At 44.8% G+C, this 21402-nt stretch overlaps 1 protein-coding gene across 3 annotated transcripts in view; it reads left to right on the top strand.

The window, feature by feature from the left end:
• The window catches only part of HEXB (hexosaminidase subunit beta), a 353508-nt gene that overhangs the window by 223665 nt on the left and 108441 nt on the right, over nt 1-21402 (top strand). The window contains exon 11 of one of the 3 annotated variants that reach the window (XM_078675259.1): nt 16133-16307. The exons of the other annotated variants lie outside the window; for them this stretch is intronic. Coding sequence (XP_078531385.1) covers nt 16133-16307 — 175 coding nt within the window. The remainder of the gene's footprint in view (nt 1-16132; nt 16308-21402) is intronic. 3 annotated transcript variants of the gene reach the window in all.

The raw sequence follows: 21402 nt of genomic DNA, 5'->3' as shown, positions 1-21402 counted from the left end.
TCGATTCGAATCAGGACTCGAAATGCAAGCCAGACCTATTGGATTTGCCAGTCCTGTTCTATTTTTGTTTTTCATATAGCCTAATAAGCCTGTTATGGTGAGTATGACTTGACATTTATACATAAATTAAATGGTTCCTTACCAACAAGGAGCAGTTTACAAGCAGAAGTAAACATTTTACAGGATATGGATAACATATCTTTGAAACAGAGCGCAATACTGTGCTGGTGTTCTCCTGTGCTCCTTTCGATCTGTGACATGTTTGCCAGGCCTTTAACCGTTCTTTGTCAGTTGCTCTGGACATTGCGGGAGGGCAGGCACGAGGACTAAGGCTCCTCTCTTCTCACACCCACACTGAATGGGTTTACTCGTCTTTACTGTGACAAATGCTTTGCTTAGGATGCAGATGGGTAGAGAAAAGTTTAGACCCTTCAGATCTAGCTTTCTTACTGCTCAGTTCGAGGTGTTACAATTAAAGCTTAGTAATGTTTGGTGTGAGTGTAAAGAAGAAATAGAGGGTGTGTGAGTGATGCCACAGTGCCACTATCAGAACATCATGGGTCCAAATGTTTTGTTCAACTCCATGTGAATTTTACGTCTGAGAATGTATCTGCATGTAGTTACATGCAGGAAGAGCATGCCCTTTGTGATCACTCCTTACTCCATGACTCTCCCCCTTTCCCTTTTTGTTAGAATTAAATGTGCTGTGTTTAGTTAATGGTATTTGTAATGCTTTGAAAGGGTATTCATTCATCTCCTGAATTCAGAGTAGAGGTTGGTTTTAAGTAGTGGCAAAATTGCTAATGGGCTCTTCTGTTTGAGCAGAAAATGAGTAGTAGAAAGGACTTCACTAAGTAGAGTTTGTGTAGTAAGATGGGACTATGGTGAAAATATATAACGTTGCACTTTTTGCAAACACTTTGTTTGCTTTTAAAACATTGATCTGAAAGTAAAGACTGAGTCTTTGGATTAAAAGCAGTAAAATGAAACTTCAGTGGCCACGTTGAATGTAGGGTAAAGAAAGAGGTGTTTTTTAGGTCTTGCTACCAGATGGGCAAGTTTGTATTTGAATCTGATTTCGTAGTTTTCCTTATTCGAAATGAATCTAATCTGAGCTACTCCAACATTGCACCTTAATATTTTCGTTTTGTTTTATGTTAGAGCGTTGAAGGGTCATTACATCACCATCTCCGAAATCCATATAGCAGCGAGTGCCCACATAACTATTCTCTCATAGAGCCATCTCGGGCAGTAAGAGCCCAAAACATTATAGGAAGCTTCAAAAAAAGCACTGCAGTCATTCAGCAGTAAGGGCCCACAAAGGCAGGTTAAAAGGCCTGACTATCCCCCAAAAAAACCATCAGCCAGTAAAGTTTAGGACTGTTCCCCACCAGAAATAAAAAACAGCAGCTAAACATTGTTTCTTGTAGCAAGGGCCAATGGAAGCAGGTAAGGTGTACTAACCCTTACCCCCACAAGCTCTCCCTGCAAGAAAACCAAAACTGAAAGAAGGAAAACAGTCACTGCAAATAGCAGCAATGACCTATGGTGGCATTGCATATTTCCTGCCCACTATTCACAAGCCCTCTTAGCCAATAATAGTCTTTCTTTTTTCTATTCTGAAGTCTTAATTAGTCCTTTCTCTGATGATAAGCAAGGGGTGGAACTAGACATGAGCACCTCCTGTTTGGTGATGTTAGTGCCCAATAGCTAGATCCCTACTGGAAGCCAGTATGGTATGCGTGATTGATCTTCCATCTTGCATTATTTCCATATCAGACAGACACTTAACCAATATGCACTCTATTGCAATACGTGCTATGTATTACACTGGATGGTTGCGACAGACACAGCTACTAGATCGACTCCCTATCATAACACCTTCTAGAGGACTGGGTTGTAAGGACGAATGATGGAATATAGCGCACTCTGGTTTGTAAGGCTGTGATCATGGGTCACAGGAGTTTCTCTGAGGTGTACACACTGGAACTGTTAGGATGGAGACTGAAACTGATTCTGGTGTAAGTAAGGTCCTTTAAGGACCCGCAAAATATTTGTTATAGTATGCATCGTGCTGTCAATGAAGCAAGAGAACCCACAGTAAGCTCCATCTTAAACCAGTTAAATGAATAGAGCAGAACAAGCAAAGCCCATTTCAAGTAGAACAGCTGTCTAATGTTGCAATGCCATTGTGTCTTAAGTGCAAATGAATTCCCTTTGAATGTCTCACAAGAAGTGCTGGACCTATCAAATCACACCCACTTTAGCTGCCCTTTTGCTCATGGAGGACCTAGTTTAAGAGTACTCCGCATCATCTCTGAATGCAACCATTGGTAAGGTGTCGGATTTATTTATTTATTTTATTTATTTGAAATGTTATATACAGCGCAAACATGACCCGTAAGGGTGACCGAGCGCTGTCCAAAGTAGCAGATAAGATTGGGCATTAAAAGCGTACATAATAAACATTAGGTAAGTTAACAAGCACATGTACTAAAAGAGTAAACCAAACATGTGGTACATGTAAAGTAACAAAAATTGCAACATTGCATGAGACCCATGTCGACAAGAAACAAAAGTTAGTTATGGTCTCTTCAGATCGATAGTTGCAAATGGTCATTCAGTAATAACCCTTTGACTTGTTCGTGAATGAGGAAGATGAAGGGTTCGATCTGATTTCAAGATGAAGAGTGTTCCAAATTCTCAGGGCAAGACCAGAGGAGGAGCGGTTGTAGGTTCTTTTCTTTTTAAATTTGTGAGGTTTTAGCAAGACCGTGTTAGAGCTTCTTAGGGCCCAATTCAGACCAGAAAGTTTGAGTTTATTTGCCAGGTAAACGGGGGTGGTGTAATGGAGAGCCTTGTGTGTCAAGCAGGCAATCTTGAACCGAATACTAGCTTCCAGCAAGAGGCAATTGAGCTGTACTATGTCTGGTGTGATGTGATCATATTTACTTGAATCTTTGATGCTGGCAGCAAAGTTCAGAGTAGCCCTTAAGGGGGCCAGTCTAGCTTTGGGTAACCCTGCCAGGATCACAATTCCATATTCCAATCGGGAAATAACTAGGGATTGGACTGCTAGTTGCAAGTCCTCTGGAGACAGGAACGGCTTGATTTTCCCAAGTGTGTTGAGATGGTGTTGTCTGCCTGTCTTCTTCTAAGCTGAGTCCACAGGAGGGTGTTCTGCCTGCAGTGCCCATCCTTCAAAGAACAGAAGATATTAGACCATGCCATTTTCATACTGAAGGTCCTGGTCCTCCGACTGCCTCGGCAGGCTTGCTAAATCTTCAAAATCTGTTGCATCATCTTAAAAGCAGCCTTACACAGCACATCAAAAAACCTTGCCAAAAACCTATTCTCCAATTTAGGCCATAACACAAGACGTCACATTACTATAAGGCTTGAAATAAAGAAGGATAAAAGGTAGGAATAAGTCAAACCTTTTCTTTTGAACAAAATTCCACCTTACGAGCAACTTAAATCCTGCCGGTCACAAAGGAACTCAAGACCCCTTCTTAGTTGATTATCGATAAGGAACTCTTCGCTTCTCAGCCATAGGCTCTATAACACTCCCTCTCTCACTATTGTACACTTTACTAAATAGTCCTCTTCCCTTGGCTCACCCCTTGTCTTTTGCTACCTACAGCAGCGCACCGTGGCTTTCTGGGAAGGTTTGCCCTAGATAAGTACCAATTCCAGTATAAAGTCCTAATCTTATATGGCTGGGTACAGCTCCACATCAAAAGTCTGTTATTGCCGCAATGAATGGTGTCTACTTCCAATTTGCATATTATTCCAATATTTGCAATTTTCCACTCCAACAAATTCTGCCATTACCACATCCATGCAATCTCCCTCTTTGTGAATGCTCTCCTAGCCAAGGACGCTCACATTCATGCCATATATCTCGAAGCATCAGCTTAAAAATTAAACATTTCAAACAGGTTATTTTCAGAATCCTATAAATATATAATGTCTTTAAATCTTTTATTACTTTGAAACTCCCTAGTTTCCATCCAGTGCATCAAGATTTGACAGCATGCTAGCAGTGTTGCTACTCGAGGAACGAAGCATGTTGCAATGCTGTCCCCTCCAAGTATAACATGAGATATCCACATTGCCCCAGACTTGGGACAGAACTTCATGTACATACGGGAGACCTTCTAAGCTAAATACATCGCTTCTGGAGGTACATCATTGTATCTTCTACAACAAGATGATTGTGGCATCCAGGGTGCCAATGGTTTCCTGCATTCCTTCTCCCAGCTATGGTTTTCAGGCTGCGGTTAGAATTCACAACAGATTGTACTATCTTTTTTATATGGGAGTTCAAGGGAGTCAGATATAAGTTCCATTGTGCCTTTGTCATTATTTATTCTTAAATACTTCACAATGCTATGCAAGGCACTTCCCCACCTTTTCTATGAACATTTGCCTAGTTAGGTACTCACTGTTAAGTAAGCTTTCACACAAATTATTTTTATTTGCATATCTGGGTTGAATACCATGTCAGGAATGTGACTAATGTCAAAATCTGGGCATAAAAAGCAGGCCATCTCAGGTTCTTAGCTATCTGTCTCCATCACCAGTGTATGTTTTCTGATGAGTAATGACTTTTCAGAACGGAATTCCCATCCACCCCTTCTCCCATCTTTACCCATGACCAATTTGGTGTTTCCATTTTTCCATATGGAGGCAGGCCACACAGCATTAGCCAGTACATAGTGTATTGAGACTGTGCAATAATGTTGTATAAATGAAGAACATGGATAGCAAAGCCTCCCTGACAGCAAAGTGTGCTCAGTAACTCTCCCCTCACATTTGAATTCTTCAGCATAAACTTTTTTTACATTGATGAAAAAGGCTTTGGGAACAGCTTCTGATAAATATAGGAGTATATAGTTGTTCTGAACTTACGTTCTCTCTGACAATTAAGGTGTGACAGTGCATGGGTGAAGGGAATATCCTGATGTGTTCCAATATATACCGAAGTCAAAAAGTTCTCTGGGATTTGTGGACTTTTACAGGCAAGTTTTTATTTGGATTGGTTATTTACATAAGAACATATTGTCAGACTATAGTAAGAATAATTATTTGGAGTGTGTAAGATATTAGGCAATTGGTTGTGAAGCATGTGAGTCCTTCACAAGTAATAAGTACGCAATTGTCTTTTTACTGTGAACCAAGGGCCAGATGTATGAAAGTATTAAGTATTGTAAAACAGCCTTTTCATATTAACAATGGCCAAAAAGCAATAGCAATTTGCGATTTCTGCCAGGTGAAAATCGCAAATTGCAATCGCGATTTAGGAAATGCAAATAGGGATTGCCTATTTGCGATTCCTAAAGCACATGTACAAAGCATTTCCTAAATGTGTATTAAGCATTTAGAAAATTCTATTACCATCGACTCAAAGTCGATGGTAACCATGTGCAAAATTAAAAAGTGCTTTTAAAAATGCATTTTTTAATGTGACATGAAGCACACATATGCCCTTAGGGCATATGTGCTCTTACATGTGCGCTTCAAATTTCATGGTGCCTCCAGGGGGGCCTTAAGGCCAGAAGCAACCTTGGATTTGGATTTCTTAAACTGCAATTTCCTATTAGGAAATCACAATTTAGGAAATGGAAACCATTTCTAATTTGGCCCTTAGATGGAAATGCATTAGCATTTCCTATTTGCAATGTCCTAATAGTGATTCCTACTCGGTAGGAAAGGCTTTTAGGACATCGCAAATTTTGTACTTATCATTTTGGTTTTCCTAAATAGCTATTTCTATGGAATCTGTTCAGGAATTGCAAAATCAGAATGTCATACATCTAGCCCAAAGTAATCCATTGACTCTGTCTGAGAAGCAGAGCAACCCAAGACCCACTCTAGGGAGGTGGTGGGGGCTAAAATGCTGGTATATGTGACAACACTACAAAATAAATTATTGTCCAGTTAGTTCTTTTTGTTTTGTTAAGGAAAATCACTTATCTCTTTTCTCCCTCTTCTCCTAAATACTAAGCATATAAGTACAGTCTGATAGATAGAAATACCTGTGACACATACAAATCGATTTACTCCCTTAGTGGGTCCTGAACCATATTACCACAATATCTCCCACCTAGACTAGATGCAACATCATGCATTCCTGGCAACCCTAAAAACAAATTTTTTTTTTTCTTAGCCCCTTATGTCACCCGGGATGGGTAACATGCCCTGTTCCTGCTTCAGTCCCTGGAGATGAGGTTCCCATGGCCCTCCACTCATGTGCCAACACCTGGGGAGATGAGGGACCATGGGGAGGCCCCACAAACACTGCCTCTCCTTTAAAAATAAATTAGTCATTGCACCAGCCCGAGGGAAATAATTCTGAGGTATGGCTGAGCACCATGCTCTTTGTTTTCTGCTCTGTGACCGAGTGGATTTCTCTGCTATGAAGGGCCCAGCTATATCACGTGGGGCTTCTTTTATTCCTGGTGGCCAGACCTAGCCACCAGGACTGGCAAGCCTTTTAATAGGGCTTTTTGTTAGGAGCTTGATTCAGGGCAGACTGGTTCTCCGGCTGGGCTACTGGTGCTCTCTTCCTCTCAGTGGGCTGAATAATTATAATTAAATTGGTACAGCAGGGGGGCAGCTTGAGGGGGCAACCAAAGGCCTTGAATGAGCCGAGCCAAGGAAAATATGAAAAACTTTAAAGTGCCATAAGACCTGATATGGTTCCTCCCCCTTATTTTTTGGGGGGGGGGGGGTGGAGAGTGCTCTGCAAAAAAGTCTAGCATGCAGTACTAAATAAAAAAACCTTTCTTTTTTTTTGTTTAACCCCTTCGCTGCGGGGGTAATTCCTCCACGGTGCGGGGGAGCACGCTGAGTCACAGTGGAGCTGTGCTCATGACGCACAGGTGGGGAATCAATAGCGTGTGGGTGGCGTGCATCAGTTATGACGAGCTCAGATCGTCAGGAGCACAGCTCCACAGTGACACATGACGAGCTGGGCTCTCGGGCTTCTCCCACCTCCCGACCCAGCCAGTGATCCGCTCCCATACCTGTGTCAGCCACGCTCCTCCTGGGGCATGGCTCGGCAAAGCGCGTTCTCCGGTGGCCTCCTGGCTTCTCCTTCAACTCTCGGCTTTCTTCCTCTCCTCCAGGGCTTAATGTATTCTCCGGACATCTTGATTCTTCTTCTCGATTCCGCGGTCTCCTTCCACTCGTCCCGACCTCCGGTGTCCATGCACACCCAGTTCCGGCTTTCGTGGCTCCTTATAGGGCGCAAGTCGATGACATCATCAGAGGGGGAGGGGCCTTCCGTTAGAGGGTTCCAGTTAAAGGGGCCCATATCGATATCTGGCATATCTGTTTGGGTCGCCTGCAGCCACTCCTCCTGCCGAGAAGAAAGCATAGGTTATATGATATCACGGCTTCCCTCCAGTCACCCATTTGTCCCGTGGTTTCCCCACTGTCCTTGTGACACTCCTCCTCCCATGGATCCTCCCGATTGGGGAGAGGAAAGATTCTCGACAGATAGTCCGCACTACCGTTTTCCAACCCTTTGCGATGTTTGACAGTGAACGAAAAGGGCTGGAGAGATAGAAACCAACAGAGTACCCGTGGATTATGAGCGATGTTACGGCTCATCCACTGTAGGGGGGCATGGTCCGTGTACAAGGTGAAATGATGGCCTTCGAGATAACGCAGCTTGTCTATGGCCCATCGGACTGCAAGACATTTACGCTCAATAGTGGGGTACTTCAATTCCCTTGGAAACAGTTTTCTGCTGATATACAGGGGAGAAGTGTGGCTCACTGGTTAGAGGCGGCAGACCCTGAAGCAGAGGTTAGGCCCGGGACCAGGGTTCAAGACCCGACGCAGCAGGATCTTGGGCTCCGTGTCCGCGGACTCGATAATTCGCGACAGGTTCCTACTCTAATCATGAGTCCCACTCTGCAACTCTGGGCAATAGCTTGCTTAATCTCCACAACGGCCCCAACAACGCTGGGATGCTTGGCCTCACCTTGGGGGTGCCCAGGAGTGGGCACTTCACAAGGAAAGCCAGGATGGGTTCCACAGCGGTATGAGTACCAGCGCTTTGAGACCCCCCTGGGGGTGATATGTGCGCTATACAAATACAAATTATTATATATATATATATTATATTATTATATTATTATATACACTATCCGGTGATCTATACCATCTGGGGACATCTGTGAAAGTACTGCGCCTATTCCATGGTTGGAGGCATCGGTGTGTAAGATGAAGGGGCGTGAGAAATCAGGTGAGGATAATACTGGGCTGGTGGTGATGATGTGCTTCAATGTCTAAAATGCTTCTAACATCTGTTTAGTGGGTTGCAGTAGGACCTGTGGTTTTACCTCTTTCCAGGTATAAATCGCCGATAGTAGCCGATTAAGCCCAAGAAGGCTCTCATGTCTCGTTTGGTGGTGGGAAAGGGGGTGTCAGTGATGGCTCCAATTGTTTCCTCCTGTGGGGATATGAGACTGTGACCAAGTACATACCCTAGATGTTTTACTTTTTGAAACGCTACTCGAGATTTCTTGGCGTTTATATGTAACCCAGCTGTTTGGAGCGCTTGTTAAATAATACGTTGGTGTTGTACATGGGTTCTCCAGTCTGGAGTAAAGACCACTATATCGTCCAGGTATGCTGACGAAAAGGAGTGGTAGTCTTGTAATACCGAATTCATGAGTCGCTGGAAGGTTGCTTGGGGCTCCGTGCAATCCGAATGGGAGCACTGTACATTCAAAGAGGCAATCGGGAGTCGAGAATGCAGTTTTCTTCCGGTCTTCTTCCCGTAATGGTACTTGCCAGTATCCTTTTGTTAAATCTAACGTAGTGATGTAATTGGCTTCTCCCAATTTCTCGATTAGCTCCTCTATTGGAGGGATTGGATATGCATCGAAGGCCGGTATTTCGTTGAGTGCACCGAAGTCCATACAGAAACGGGTGCTTCCGTCTGGTTTTGGCACCATCACAATGGTAGACGACCATTCACTCCTTATTACTCCTTGACTTAACATGTCCTGTACCTCCTTTTGTATGGCTTTTCTTCTGGCGGCTGGTATCCTATAAGGTCGCTGTTTGACCACTTTTTCTGGTAGGGTGTCTATTCTGGGTTCGGCGAGGTGGGTCTTCCCAGGGAGGTCGGAAAACATCGAAGAAAAAGGATTCAAGGCTTCCTTTAACTCCTCTTTTTCTTTCAGTGTGAGCTCGGTATTAACTACTAATTGCTTCATTGTACTAGCGTCGCTCGACATAGTCGGCACGGTGAAGGACGTCGCCTTGGGTGGGAGGCCTATCCACTTCTTCAACATGTTTATGTGGAATACCTGGGTACGGTTTGGTGTAGCTTATATGTTGTTTTCCCTATTGTAGAGATGACTTTATAAGGTCCTTTCCACTCTGTCTTGATCTTGTGGGTGGACTTTAGTAGCAGTACCAAAGCCCAATCGTTGACATTCAGTGTCCCACATTTTTTCCCACGGTTGTAATAGTGGGTCTGCTTTTCTTGCTTCTTTGCGAGACTTGAATAGGCCAGATCATGTAGTTTCTCAATCTTTGCTTTCAACCCTTGAATATACTCCATCCCTCTGGTCTCCAGCATTTCCTCCTTCTCCCAGGCTTCTTTTGTCATCTCCAGGAGACTTCTCAGCTGCCTACCGTACAGCATTTCAAAAGCTGAACACCCCAAGCGGCTTTGTACTTGGCTCCTTATCACGTATAAGGCCAAGGGTAGTCGTTGGTCCCATTCCTTGCCGTTTACCTCTAACATTTTCTTTAATGTTGTTTTCAACATCCTGTTATACCGTTCCACGAGTCCGTCCGTTTGAGGGTGGTATACGGAAGTCTTGATGTGGCGCAAGGCAAGTATTCGGTATACTTCTTTCATTAGACTGGATAACCTGGTCCTCTTGGGACGTGGCTCGGCGAAGCGTGTTCCCAGTGGCCTCCTGGCTTCTCCTTCCACTCTCTGCATTCTTCCTCTCCTCCCGGGCTTGATGTATTCTCCGGGCGTCTTGATTTTTCTTCTCGAACTTTGCTCCTCGATTCCCCGGTCTCCTTCTACTCGTCCCGACCTCCGGTGTCCATGCACACCCAGTTCCGGCTTCCGTGGCTCCTTAATGGCCACCAGTCGACAACGTCATCAGAGGGGGCGGGGCCTTCCTTTAGCGGGTTCCAGTTAAAGGGGCCCGTATCGGTATCTGGCATATCTGTTTGGGTCGCCTGCAGCCAGTCCTCCTGCTGAGAAGAAAGCATAGGTGATATGATATCACTGCTTCCCACCAGTCACCCATTTGTCCCGTGGTTTCCCCGCTGTCCTTGTGACACCTGGTTATCCACTTTTGAAAAGTGTGCATGTTTTCCAAGTTTCCCCTAGTTGGAGGCTGAGCTAGAGACCAAAATCCACAACTACCAACATTGTAAAACAAGGGTTCAGTTTTCAGTGGAAAAATGTGAAGAGTCCATGTTGCATTCTTTTCCCTTGCCAATCGTGGGCACTAGGGCCATCCACTAATATCAGGTTCCCTTTTTTATGTGGAGCTATTTGGGAAGGCTGAGGGGTTGTCCATTTGTAGCGCTCAAAAGATTCCTTAGTTCCAACACAAAATGTAAGTATTTGAGTAACCTTAACCATTTACACAGTGACGAGTTTTGCAGAGCATTATGGGAGAGTCAGTGGAATCAATGCAAGGTACACCACCCCTGTTTAGTTTGCAAAAAAAGAGTTCTTAGTTGGGGGCAGATTAACAGTTTGGTGGACAGAGTATTCTCCATCAGCCTGGCTGAACGTCTGCCAGATCGAGACTACTCCACCCACCACATTTAGAAATTGGTTGTGATGCCTTACGCAAAACGTTATTGTTGGAGTCTTCGGGCCCAAGTTGGGTCCACCCGTTTTTCAAGAGTGCTGACCTCATAGCATTTTTTGGAGGCAAATATGTTTTCTGATTGGAAAAGGCACATTTAAAAAGAAAATGATCTGCCTTGGTGGATTGTCCCCGCAGGTCATAAAGGCCAACCCACTACTCCATACTGCTTTTTTTTCCTTCAAAGTTTTATGTAGCGCAAACTCAAACCAAAGGTTTTGGTACACCTTAGATGATCAACAACTACATTACAGTAGATAATTTTTATTCAGCAAACATCTCCATTGGAAAAATGGGGCCCCCGGGGGTCTGCCCACATGCAAAAAGGGCCAACCCCCACACAATCATGTACTTTAGGTTTTCCCTTGGGGGTTTGAATCGCACCCTCCATTGTGAGGGCGATCATGTACCCCTCCCACCTCCCCAGGGTAATGCAAACCTCTTACAAAAATATGTATGCCTCTGATCAGCCCTTGTATCAGGGGGGCAGACTCCCAAAACACTAGAATCCGTGATGTCTATTGGTGACCATGCTAAATGAGCAGGAATTGGTTTGTGAAAGGCATCGCTCGAAAGGGGAGACTCTCACCTTTCCAACAATGCCTCCCACAAACCCAGAGAGGCAACCTGTACAATGAAAACCCCAGGAGATGCGGAGGCAGTTCTCTTTTTTTCATACCATAAAAATGCCACTATCCAGTCTAAGGATGAATTTGGGATTGTTGAAGATGGAAGAAGGGAAAGATGGCAGGTTACATTATCATCCTCTTTTTACTCACTGTGTGCTAGGTGGCAAACATGATACTATGCAGGGTTTATCGTCTGGCAATTATTGGGTTCCAGCACTCATCACACAGTATATATCCTACCAGAATGTGTTTGAAAAAGTACCATTGCTTACCTGTCTGAATCTTGGCACACTAAATCTCAGTGCTCAATTGTGATGCAGGAAAAGATGTAATGCAAATAGGTTAAAGAGAGCCTCGTCCCCTCTTACTTACCATTAATATTGAATCCATTGAACTTGTTCAGCGTATCCGCTACCATTTTATTGAGTCTCCATAGAAAATCTTGCTGGCCGCACTTTGAAAACAAGAGGATAGTCATCTTGAAAGCTGCAATCTCTGCAGTCCAAGAGGTCGAGTGTTTTTGTAACTTTGTTTTTCCGCTACTAATAACCCTAAGAAATCAGCCCAGTAGAACTTATGATATTGGGTGATTCGTCCATGTCTAGGTACCTGATGGACATAATGCCCCATTTTAAATAGAAAAATTACAGCAAGTACTGTTTCCTCTTTCCTGGAACATAACATTTTGGATTTCCTACCCAGCAAACTACGGCGCTTTTGCAGTGCCACTAGATTGTTAACACTGAAAATGATTAGTTTGGATCGGGCATTCCTAGTTGTGATCTTTACGTGCTGTCCTTTTTCCACAGGCATTAGTAAAAGGGTTTAAGTAAAAATGCAAGTCACAGTGGATCCATAGAGTACATCTGTGTTGCCAAATGGTTTCTGCTAGACTTCACTTCATGAGGTTTAGTAATAGAGTAGGATGACATAACAAATGTTTTAAAACCTTCCATAAATGACATTTGTGTCGGTGTACATTTCAGAAATTCCTAGTGAATCACATGTAACATTTATTCTGCATGTAAGAATAATATTATAGTTTTCCCATTAAGTTCACAGGTGTGTTAAAGCTGGTATTTAACTATTGTGATGTGATCACCGGCTTGAGATCCTTTGAGAACCTGCAATAATAAGGGTGCATCAAATGGGTCATCATCGCCTCTTGGCTCGAGTTTTAGTTAAAGAAAATCCATCTGCATTTATAACGTCAGTTGGCCTGTCTGAAACTCGTAGTTTTGAGTCTTTGCTATGTTTAGGAATAATCGCTAGCACCACCTCTAGCAGATCAGTTCTGGTGCCTCTTGACTTCGTAAAGTTGAATAGATTGATCCTTTAAATAGGGCTGAAGATGCCCTGGAAAATGAGGCAGTGAGCCTATTTGAGGCAAGAGATGTATTACCTAGAGTTGTTTTTACTATTTGTACTGTTTCCTAATATTTGGGGCTTTCCTCTGTTGCCGAGTGCATTTAGTAACCAGTGGTTCATCATGCAGCATGGGAAAGGAACTACTTTAAGACTTACTAGTTATGGAGCCTGTCCTAGTGCATTGTAAGTAAGCGTCCTTCATGAAGGAATAATTATCTTGGTGGTAAGCGTACTAATTGCCCTCATCCTCTTGTTTGTGATCCGGTCCGTGTGTTAAAGATGATCACTCTAGCGATATTGACAATTGAAGTTTATGCTGTTGTAAGCCGATTTACCCCCAACTTCCATGTTAGCGCTTCAATTCTACATTGATTGGTGTAATTTTGTACTGATCTGAATATTCATAGTCACTCTCTTCCCCAAATACAATATTGAAAAATATACTAATTCAATTCTAGAGGAGTGTAGCTCACGTGCCAGTAGGCACTACATGCGGATAATGCAGTATTTCATGTATTAGTAGTTTATTTCGATCAATAGCATGATCATACATAAAAAAATCTCATCAAACATACAAATTCATAGTCTTGTATCAAATTCAGTTGAAAGAGAATAAAACATCTTCTTACTTGTTTGTATACAAAGTTAATTTTGAGCGTAAAACATATAATTATGAAAGGGCCACAATCCTATCCCTGACAGAAATAAGAATGAGAATAACATAACAATTCTTTAAAACCTATTGAGTTTAAATTTAATAGGATAAAAAAGAGGAGGTAAGAAAAATACCATACTGTCCTGTTTGATCACGGGCCACACATTTTATTTCCGATCACCATGGGGCCTAAGATATTTCTTCCACTGTAATAGCCCCATTTTCATTTAACGTGCTCAGTCTCGATTTTGCCCTTCTCCGCCATGCATAAAGCAAGTATCTAGTTAATGTGAAGACCAGCCACCTAGTAGTATCTGATGTGAAGACATGCAGTGCATCTTTGGGGCGTATGAGAAGGATAGCACGCATCAGGCAGGAATAGGTTTTCCTCCATTTTGCATAAAACGGACAAAAAAATATAAAGTGCTCAAGTGTTTCAGGGCTAGCATTACATAGGGGGCAAAACGAGATTACGAATGCATTCTTCCAATTACTTCTCAGCGCGTTCAGAGGATGAACCCCAGTTCTGAACTGTACGTAAAGTGCAGGTGCTTTGGTGGGGGGGGAGGAGGAGTGTCAATTTCATCCATATAGGGTTCAAACTTAAAACAGGTTTTAATATCAAGAAAACAGGTTATTAGGGAACTGGTAATCCTAGCTTCAATATAAAAGGAATCCATACACTCCCAAAATCTCTTTTTTAAAAGAGACCTCATTTTTTTTATGTAATAGATGTCGGATCCTCCCACATGAAACCCAGTCCCAGTTTGTAGAGCCAGAATCATACTTTTTTAAACCATACCAGGTGCCCAGATCGACTAGGGCACATTAGGAGCTACTCCGTTGCCTCTTTAACAGGGATCTGCGTCTTGCTGGTCCAGAGTCTAATCCAGAACCAAAGCACCTTCAGGACAGCAGAATGGACAATAGAGCTTAGACCAAGGTCTAGACGGAGGGGTAGTAAAGGCATATTCCTTGGTAGGTTTAAAATGGCTCATAGAAATTTGTTTTCTGATACTTCTAATTGATTCAGTTGTTCCAACCCCCACAGTTCTGCCCCATATAGAACTGTGCCCTTTCCCTTAGCCCGATGAATTCCTAGAATTGGTGAAATTGGACGAAAAGTGGTACTTTTGGCTTTCTTAATTATAGCACAGTCTACATGCGTTTTCCATTATTCTGCTAAGTTCCCTCACCAACCCCCTTTTAATACAGCAGTATTAAAAGCCCCGCAGTCACCCTTGTATTCATCATTCACTGTCTGCTCTTCTATCCAGTGCATCCACTCACTAGCTTTGGAATAGCACGTCAAGCATTTATGCATGCAGTGCCTGCTGCTCTTTTAGTCTTCACTTTGCAACATCTTGCAAAGGTTAAGTGCTTCCTGCTTGCTTTGGTGTCCTTCTGTCTTCTAAGACCATTGTATGAGGAAGAAATGAGTGCCCCAAGTTTTCTCTGGTCGTCAAATTTCCACTAGTCAGTCTGCCTGTCCTGTATGGAAGATACGTGTTTGCATAGAACAGTACATCAGAGGAGAATATGCACGTGTGTGGCAGCCTTCCTCCCTCAGGCTTTCTTTGATAGTTAATGCATTAAGAGCCCTTTACATTTTGGTACAGCTGCATCTTGCTACTATGTAACATAACCTCGTTTGTTGCCCTTGCGGTGCCCAGAACTCCCTTTTTAGTTTGAAAGAGTGCAGTTTGGGCAGGACTCCCCTTGAGAGTTTACTACACGTTTAAATGTCTCTCCCTCCTCTATAAACTCTTTCAATATTGATGTTTTGTATTTCTGTATTACTTTGCATCTACAGGAGAATTTCCAAACTGCATGCCTTGATTTCTTAACCCTCCACTCCTGCTTGTGAGAATATTTATAGGGTAGTATCTTTGACACTCCTGGATCGATTTCTGGTTCTCAGACAGTCTAGCATGCCTTGGTTCAGTTCCCCAGGAAAGATCTGTTCTCTTCTCACACTCGCTGCTTTTCTAGGTGCTTGTGTCCTTCAAGTGTCTGAAAAGTTTCAGTTCTCCGTCCATCATCTCCTTGTGTTTGCTTTGTGTCCTTTGTCTGGCATTTCCTGACCAGGTGTTGCACAGCCTCTTGCCACTCTCCCAAAGTATTTCCTGCTTCAGTGTTGGTTTGTTCTGAGCAGGGTACCTTTGAAGGCTTCAAGGATATACATTTAGCTATGTAGAATGGCAGAAAGAGTTGGGAGGAAGGAAGAGACAGAGGACTGCTCACTGATTTCCTCTGTTTTCATAGGATTCTACCCATCTGCATCTGTAAATATAAAAGCAGAACCTCCCATGAGACTGTGACAAGTGTAAGACTAGGTCTGTTCACAATGTTGGGTAAAACACTTTAATATTCTTAGGCCCCTTCAGCGTGCATTGTTTAAAGCTCTCTCCTTTTTTGGCACTTTAGGTACTTCTAATTATTCTCTATGTAACCCTCCCCTGTGTTTAGTAGCGACCTGTAATAGGACAAAGCTCAAAATCAATAGTTGCAGTTGTTTTTGATGATTCAAAACTAAAAATGCTGTTGAAATAATTTTAAGTCTTAAAATGCATGCATTAATTCAAAGTTATTTATTGTAATCTTTCCAGATTAAGCAAGACACAATAGTTGAAGTATGGAAGGGATCAAACTGTAATGAAGAACTGCACAATGTAACAGCAGCTGGTTATACAACTATCCTGGCAGCACCTTGGTACCTAGATATCATTAGCTATGGGCAGGACTGGCAGCGATACTACAAAGTAGAACCTCTGAGTTTCAATGGTTTGTTCAATTATTTATTCATATCTAATATGTTAAGTTTGATAGCAAATATTTTACTAGGCCTCATTTCCACTCATTTGCACAAATGAGAAAATGTGATGCCTGCTGGTTTACGGTCATGATATAAATTGAATTACACCTGTAATCTTTTACTTCTATTCTCGTCCGTATTGTGATGGATGTACATACGCAATAATCGGTCTGTCAATACAAAATGTGAAGGTTAAGACTGTTCAAACAGATACTAATTAGAACTGTAGATAGATAATGCTGCAAATATTGAATACATGACAAATATTTGATATGCAAAACATGTGAAAGTAATTTCACTTCTACATTTTGCACTTAAAGCAATAGTACTACTAAGATCCTCAATGCAATGGTGCTTTGTAATCATTTGTGTTAAGGGCAATAACTGCCTTTGCACTGTCTTGTAGGGTTATCGGAGCAGCTCTGGATAACAAAAACGAACACAGTAAAGCAATTCCATCTACCTATGTGTAGTATATAATAATTAGAGCTCCCAGTTTTATGTTTTTTGTTTTTTACATTTCCATTATATTTATTTTATGTTCATATTATTTGTATTAGTCCACATTTATTTTGTGCTTGGTGCAGTGGGTGTGTTACTTTCATATAATTGTCAAATATTTACTCATGATTGACTATCCAACGGCTGTTATCCATTAACAGTAGAAAGACTCGTCTGAAATCATTTGTATTGTACACCAGCTTAAACAGTTTTACTGCTGCAGTTATTGAAGCTTCATTAGGAAATCTTTTTTCAAATTTTTTTTTTCACAACATATTTTTATTGAATGAATCAGGCAAAGCAATCAATGTGGCACCCCACAGTCAGGAGAAACCACCAGGCATTTTGATACATGGTATATCGCAGGATCCGAGTCCGATCAAGAATCTTGGCAAAACATGTACAATAGAACCTTCCCCCCCCCACCCCTACCCCCAAACTCCCACCACCCATGTCCCGTCCCTCCCGGTTATCCCTCCCTAACCCTATGCACCTGTGTAGAAGAAGCATCGCTGGCGAGCATAGTGCGGCAGGTATGGCGTAAGTCACAGGCCCATGTAAAGGTGGATGCCTAGAACTCTTCCTCAGGTTCCACTGGGGGATCTAGTGTCAACTCCCTATAATCAGCCCACCTCTTCCATATCTTGAAGTGCTTGCGGGGGCACCCTCGTGCTTCAAATATTGGTCGCTCCAGACCCATACAAAAATCCAATCCTGCTTTCCATGCACACAGAGGAGGGGCCCTCTCGTCCTTCCAAGCACGTGCCAGATCTCTCTTGGCTAGGACAAGCCCCAATAGCAACAAATGGCGTTTATAGACATTCCCCCCACCCCCTCAAGAATATGAAGCAGTCCTAACCGATGGGTGCGTGGCAGTTCCCAATTCAGTACTTCAGACAGGCAGCACCACACACCCCTCCAAAAATCAGCTATTGTTGGACACATCCATACAGTATGGAGCAGTGAACCCACCTCCACCCCACAACGCAGGCATTCCGGCGACCCAATCAGTCCAGCCTTCCACAGTCGCTCTCGGGTGTAATAAGCCCTGTGGAGAATTTTGAATTGGATAAACCTGAGCCGTATTGCGATGGCGGTCCCTCGTGGGGACTCCAGGGCCTCCCGCCAATCATCTTCATCCATGGGGCCAATGTCTGCCTCCCAGGCCGTCCGCAGGGGAAGGAGGGCAGAAGAGCAGTGAGTGACCATCGTTTGATATATGCGGGATACCTTTTTATCTCCGAGATCGCCCATGAACACGTTCGCCTCAATGGGGCTAAATTCAGGGAGCGAGTCTAAATTGGTAATGCTCGGTGTCAGTGCAAGTCTAAGCTGCAGATAGCGAAAGAACTGGGTCTGTGGCATGTGGAACTCTGTACTGAGTTCCTGGAACGACTTGAGAGCAACTCCGGACATCACATGTCCCAGCAACGAGATCCCAATCGCGTCCCATCCATCAAAGCCCGATAGTGACGCAAGATCAGGCAGTCGACCGTTATGCCACAGCGGTGTTTCTGCAGTTAGCCTACTCCACCAGCCCATACGCCGCAGCGCTTGACGCCATACAACGAAGACAGTTTTTGTAACTCTAGGCAACTCCCGCCGCAGCCGAGCAGAGTAGAGGAGCGTGTGGAGCGTATTTTCACCCATCAATGCGCGCTCTAAAGCGTAGGCCGGATCACCACTATCACTGTACCACCAGTCATTGAGGATGAGCAATTGAGAAGCTTGATAGTAGGACAGAAGGTCCGAGGTGGCGAGTCCTCCACAATACGTAGATAAAAAGCACGTACGCAGCGCCACCCTGGCAGCCCCCCCAGCCCACAGGAACCGTCCCAAGATAGAGTTTACCTGCCGAAACCATTGGGGTGGGACTGGATGAGGATAGTTCTGTAGCTGATATAGGAGGCGCGGAAGCGCCACCATCTTGAAAATTGCGGACCGGCCAAATATATTAAGGGGCATCCGAGACCAAGTTTTCACGTCTGCTTGAACCCGCTCCCAAACCGGCAGTATGGTGCGTTCCCATTTGAGGTTTACCGATTCCGATAGGAACACCCCTAGGTATTTCAAACCACCGACTGCTACCTGCAGTTCCAATGTCCAGGGGTCTGTCACAGCACTACCTCCAAGGACCCACAGGGTGGATTTGCGCAAGTTCAGGTAGAGACCCGAGACCTCTCCAAAGACCCGCATTATTTCCAATACCCGCGGACCTGAGCGTCGCAGGTTGGTGAGGAAGAAAAGGACATCATCTGCGTACAGCGCAATTCTATCAGAGAGGCCCCCGGTCCACACAAATCCTCGCATCTGTGCATCTATACGTACCCAGGCGGCCAAAGGCTCCATGGCAAGGGCGAATAAGTACGGGGACAAAGGACATCCTTGTCGGATTCCTCGTCCAATGCGAAAGGTCCCCGACACCGCCCCCGCGATTCGTACTGCAGCCGTGATATCCGTATAGAGCAGCTTAATATATGACAGAAATATCGGGCCCAGATTGAGACGGGGCAGAAGCGCAAAGAGGTATGTCCAGCTCACCGAGTCAAACGCTTTATTGATGTCGGCGAGCAACAAAGCTGCCTGCTCACCCGTGGCCCCCATAGTATCTACCGCAGCCCATGCACGCCGAATATTATGACGCGTTGCCCTGCGAGGCATAAAACCGGATTGGTCCGGGTGTACTAGAGCCGTTATATAAGGAAGCAACCGATTTGCCAGGGCTTTGGCCAGTATCTTGGCTTCTATGTTGAGTAATGAGATGGGGCGATACGAGTCATGCCTATCTGGGGGCCGACCTTGCTTCGGAAAAACCACTACCTCGGCATGGCGCCAATCTGGGGGCAGCCTGCCCTGCGCACGTGCCGCCTCAAGTGCACGACGATAGTGGGACCCTAGTTGCACATGAAACTTCTTATAGAATTCACATGGGTAGCCGCTCGGCCCGGGGGCCTTACCTACATTGAGCTGTCCCAGGGCCTCCCCCAGCTCCTCCGCCGTAAGGGGAGCATCCAAGGACTTCCTGGTCTCATCTGACACTGCTTTAGGGGGCAAGTCATCAATAAATTTAGCCACCTCGTCCACCGACAAGCGGTCACACGGAGCATATTGTATCGCAAAGTAGCTGGCAAAGCTCGCCGCTAATTTGGTAGGATCAGTGATAACCACCCCATCATCGGCCATAAGGCCAGGCAGCTTGACGGGTTGAATGCTATATTGACATAGTCTATGGTGCAGGGAGCTTGATTTGTCACCCCACTGGTATATCCTACTCCGCGTGGCCAACCATGCCTGTTTGGCCTCATCCATTAGGACCGACGCATAGGATTGCTGTGCCTGGAGAAGCAGCCGTATTCCAACTTCATTCCCTCCTCCTCGACTCTGCCGCTCTAATGTTTCTACTAGTGCCGCAGCCACCGTGATTGCTTCGCGACGCCCACGACGGGCCGCAGTGCTCCACGCAATGTCCACCCCTCGCACAGTGGGCTTCAAGGCCTCCCATACCACTACCGCGTCAATATCATCCACTAGGTTCTCCCACCAATAGTGGTCTATAACCTCCCGAAGATGTTTGACATAACTAGGGTGCTGGAGATGCCACGAGGACATCCTCCATCTGAAAGGTTGACGTTTCCTAAGGAGTTCCACCCCAATCGACACTGGGGAATGATCAGACAGTCCTCTTGGTAAGATCTCTGCCGCTCGCACCCTGCACATACACGCCTTGGGGACAAACACATAATCCAATCGTGAAAAGGAACCATGTACAGCAGATACAAACGTATATTTGCGCGCTGTAGGGTGCATATGTCGCCAGGTATCAATCCAGCCCATTCCTTCGCTCATCGCATGTAGCCTAGTAGGGGGGGGGGGGCTGGCCCACACAGTTCCTGACGCCTCTGACGGTCCATACATACGTCCATCACCTCATTCCAGTCTCCCCCAACCACCGCCAGGGACTCCGGGATATCCTCCCATATCGTGAACAGTTTCTCAGCCAGGGCCCACTGTAGAGGGGGGGGGCATATACCTTCCCAAAGACCACGGGCTCTATACCCACTATGCCCTTGACAAATAAATAGCGACCCTGCGGGTCCGCCCACGTCTTCTCATGCACGTAGGCCACCCTACGATGAATTAATATGGCCACCCCTCTGGATCCCCTGGAAAAGCCAGCGTGGAAGACCTGTTGATAACCAAACCGCTGCAGACTGAGCACCCTCGACCCCATCATATGGGTCTCCTGGAGCAAGAGCACATCAGCAGCTGCTCTCTTTCCCCAGCGTAGGACCGCCCCACGTTTCACCTTGTCCAGCATCCCCCTAACATTCCATGTAATCACTCGTAGGGACTCCGCTGGGAGTCCGTGTACAATATTAGCCATAGTCAGGTGGGACCCACCGCGGAGGCCCTCTGTGCCCACACCACCCACCTCGCATCAACATCGGTACCTTTGTATAGAACACGTGCATTCCCCCCCTCTCGCCCCAAGACCCGAACACCTCAAGAAAAACAACAGCTGTTCCCTCCCACATCCCCCGAACCCCCCCTCCTCAACTGTCC

Source organism: Lissotriton helveticus, chromosome 2_1 (assembly GCF_964261635.1).
Source record: "Lissotriton helveticus chromosome 2_1, aLisHel1.1, whole genome shotgun sequence".
Taxonomy (NCBI): domain Eukaryota; kingdom Metazoa; phylum Chordata; class Amphibia; order Caudata; family Salamandridae; genus Lissotriton; species Lissotriton helveticus.
The sequence above is the reverse complement of the archived record's forward strand: the minus strand, read 5'-3'. Positions and strand labels throughout refer to the sequence as shown.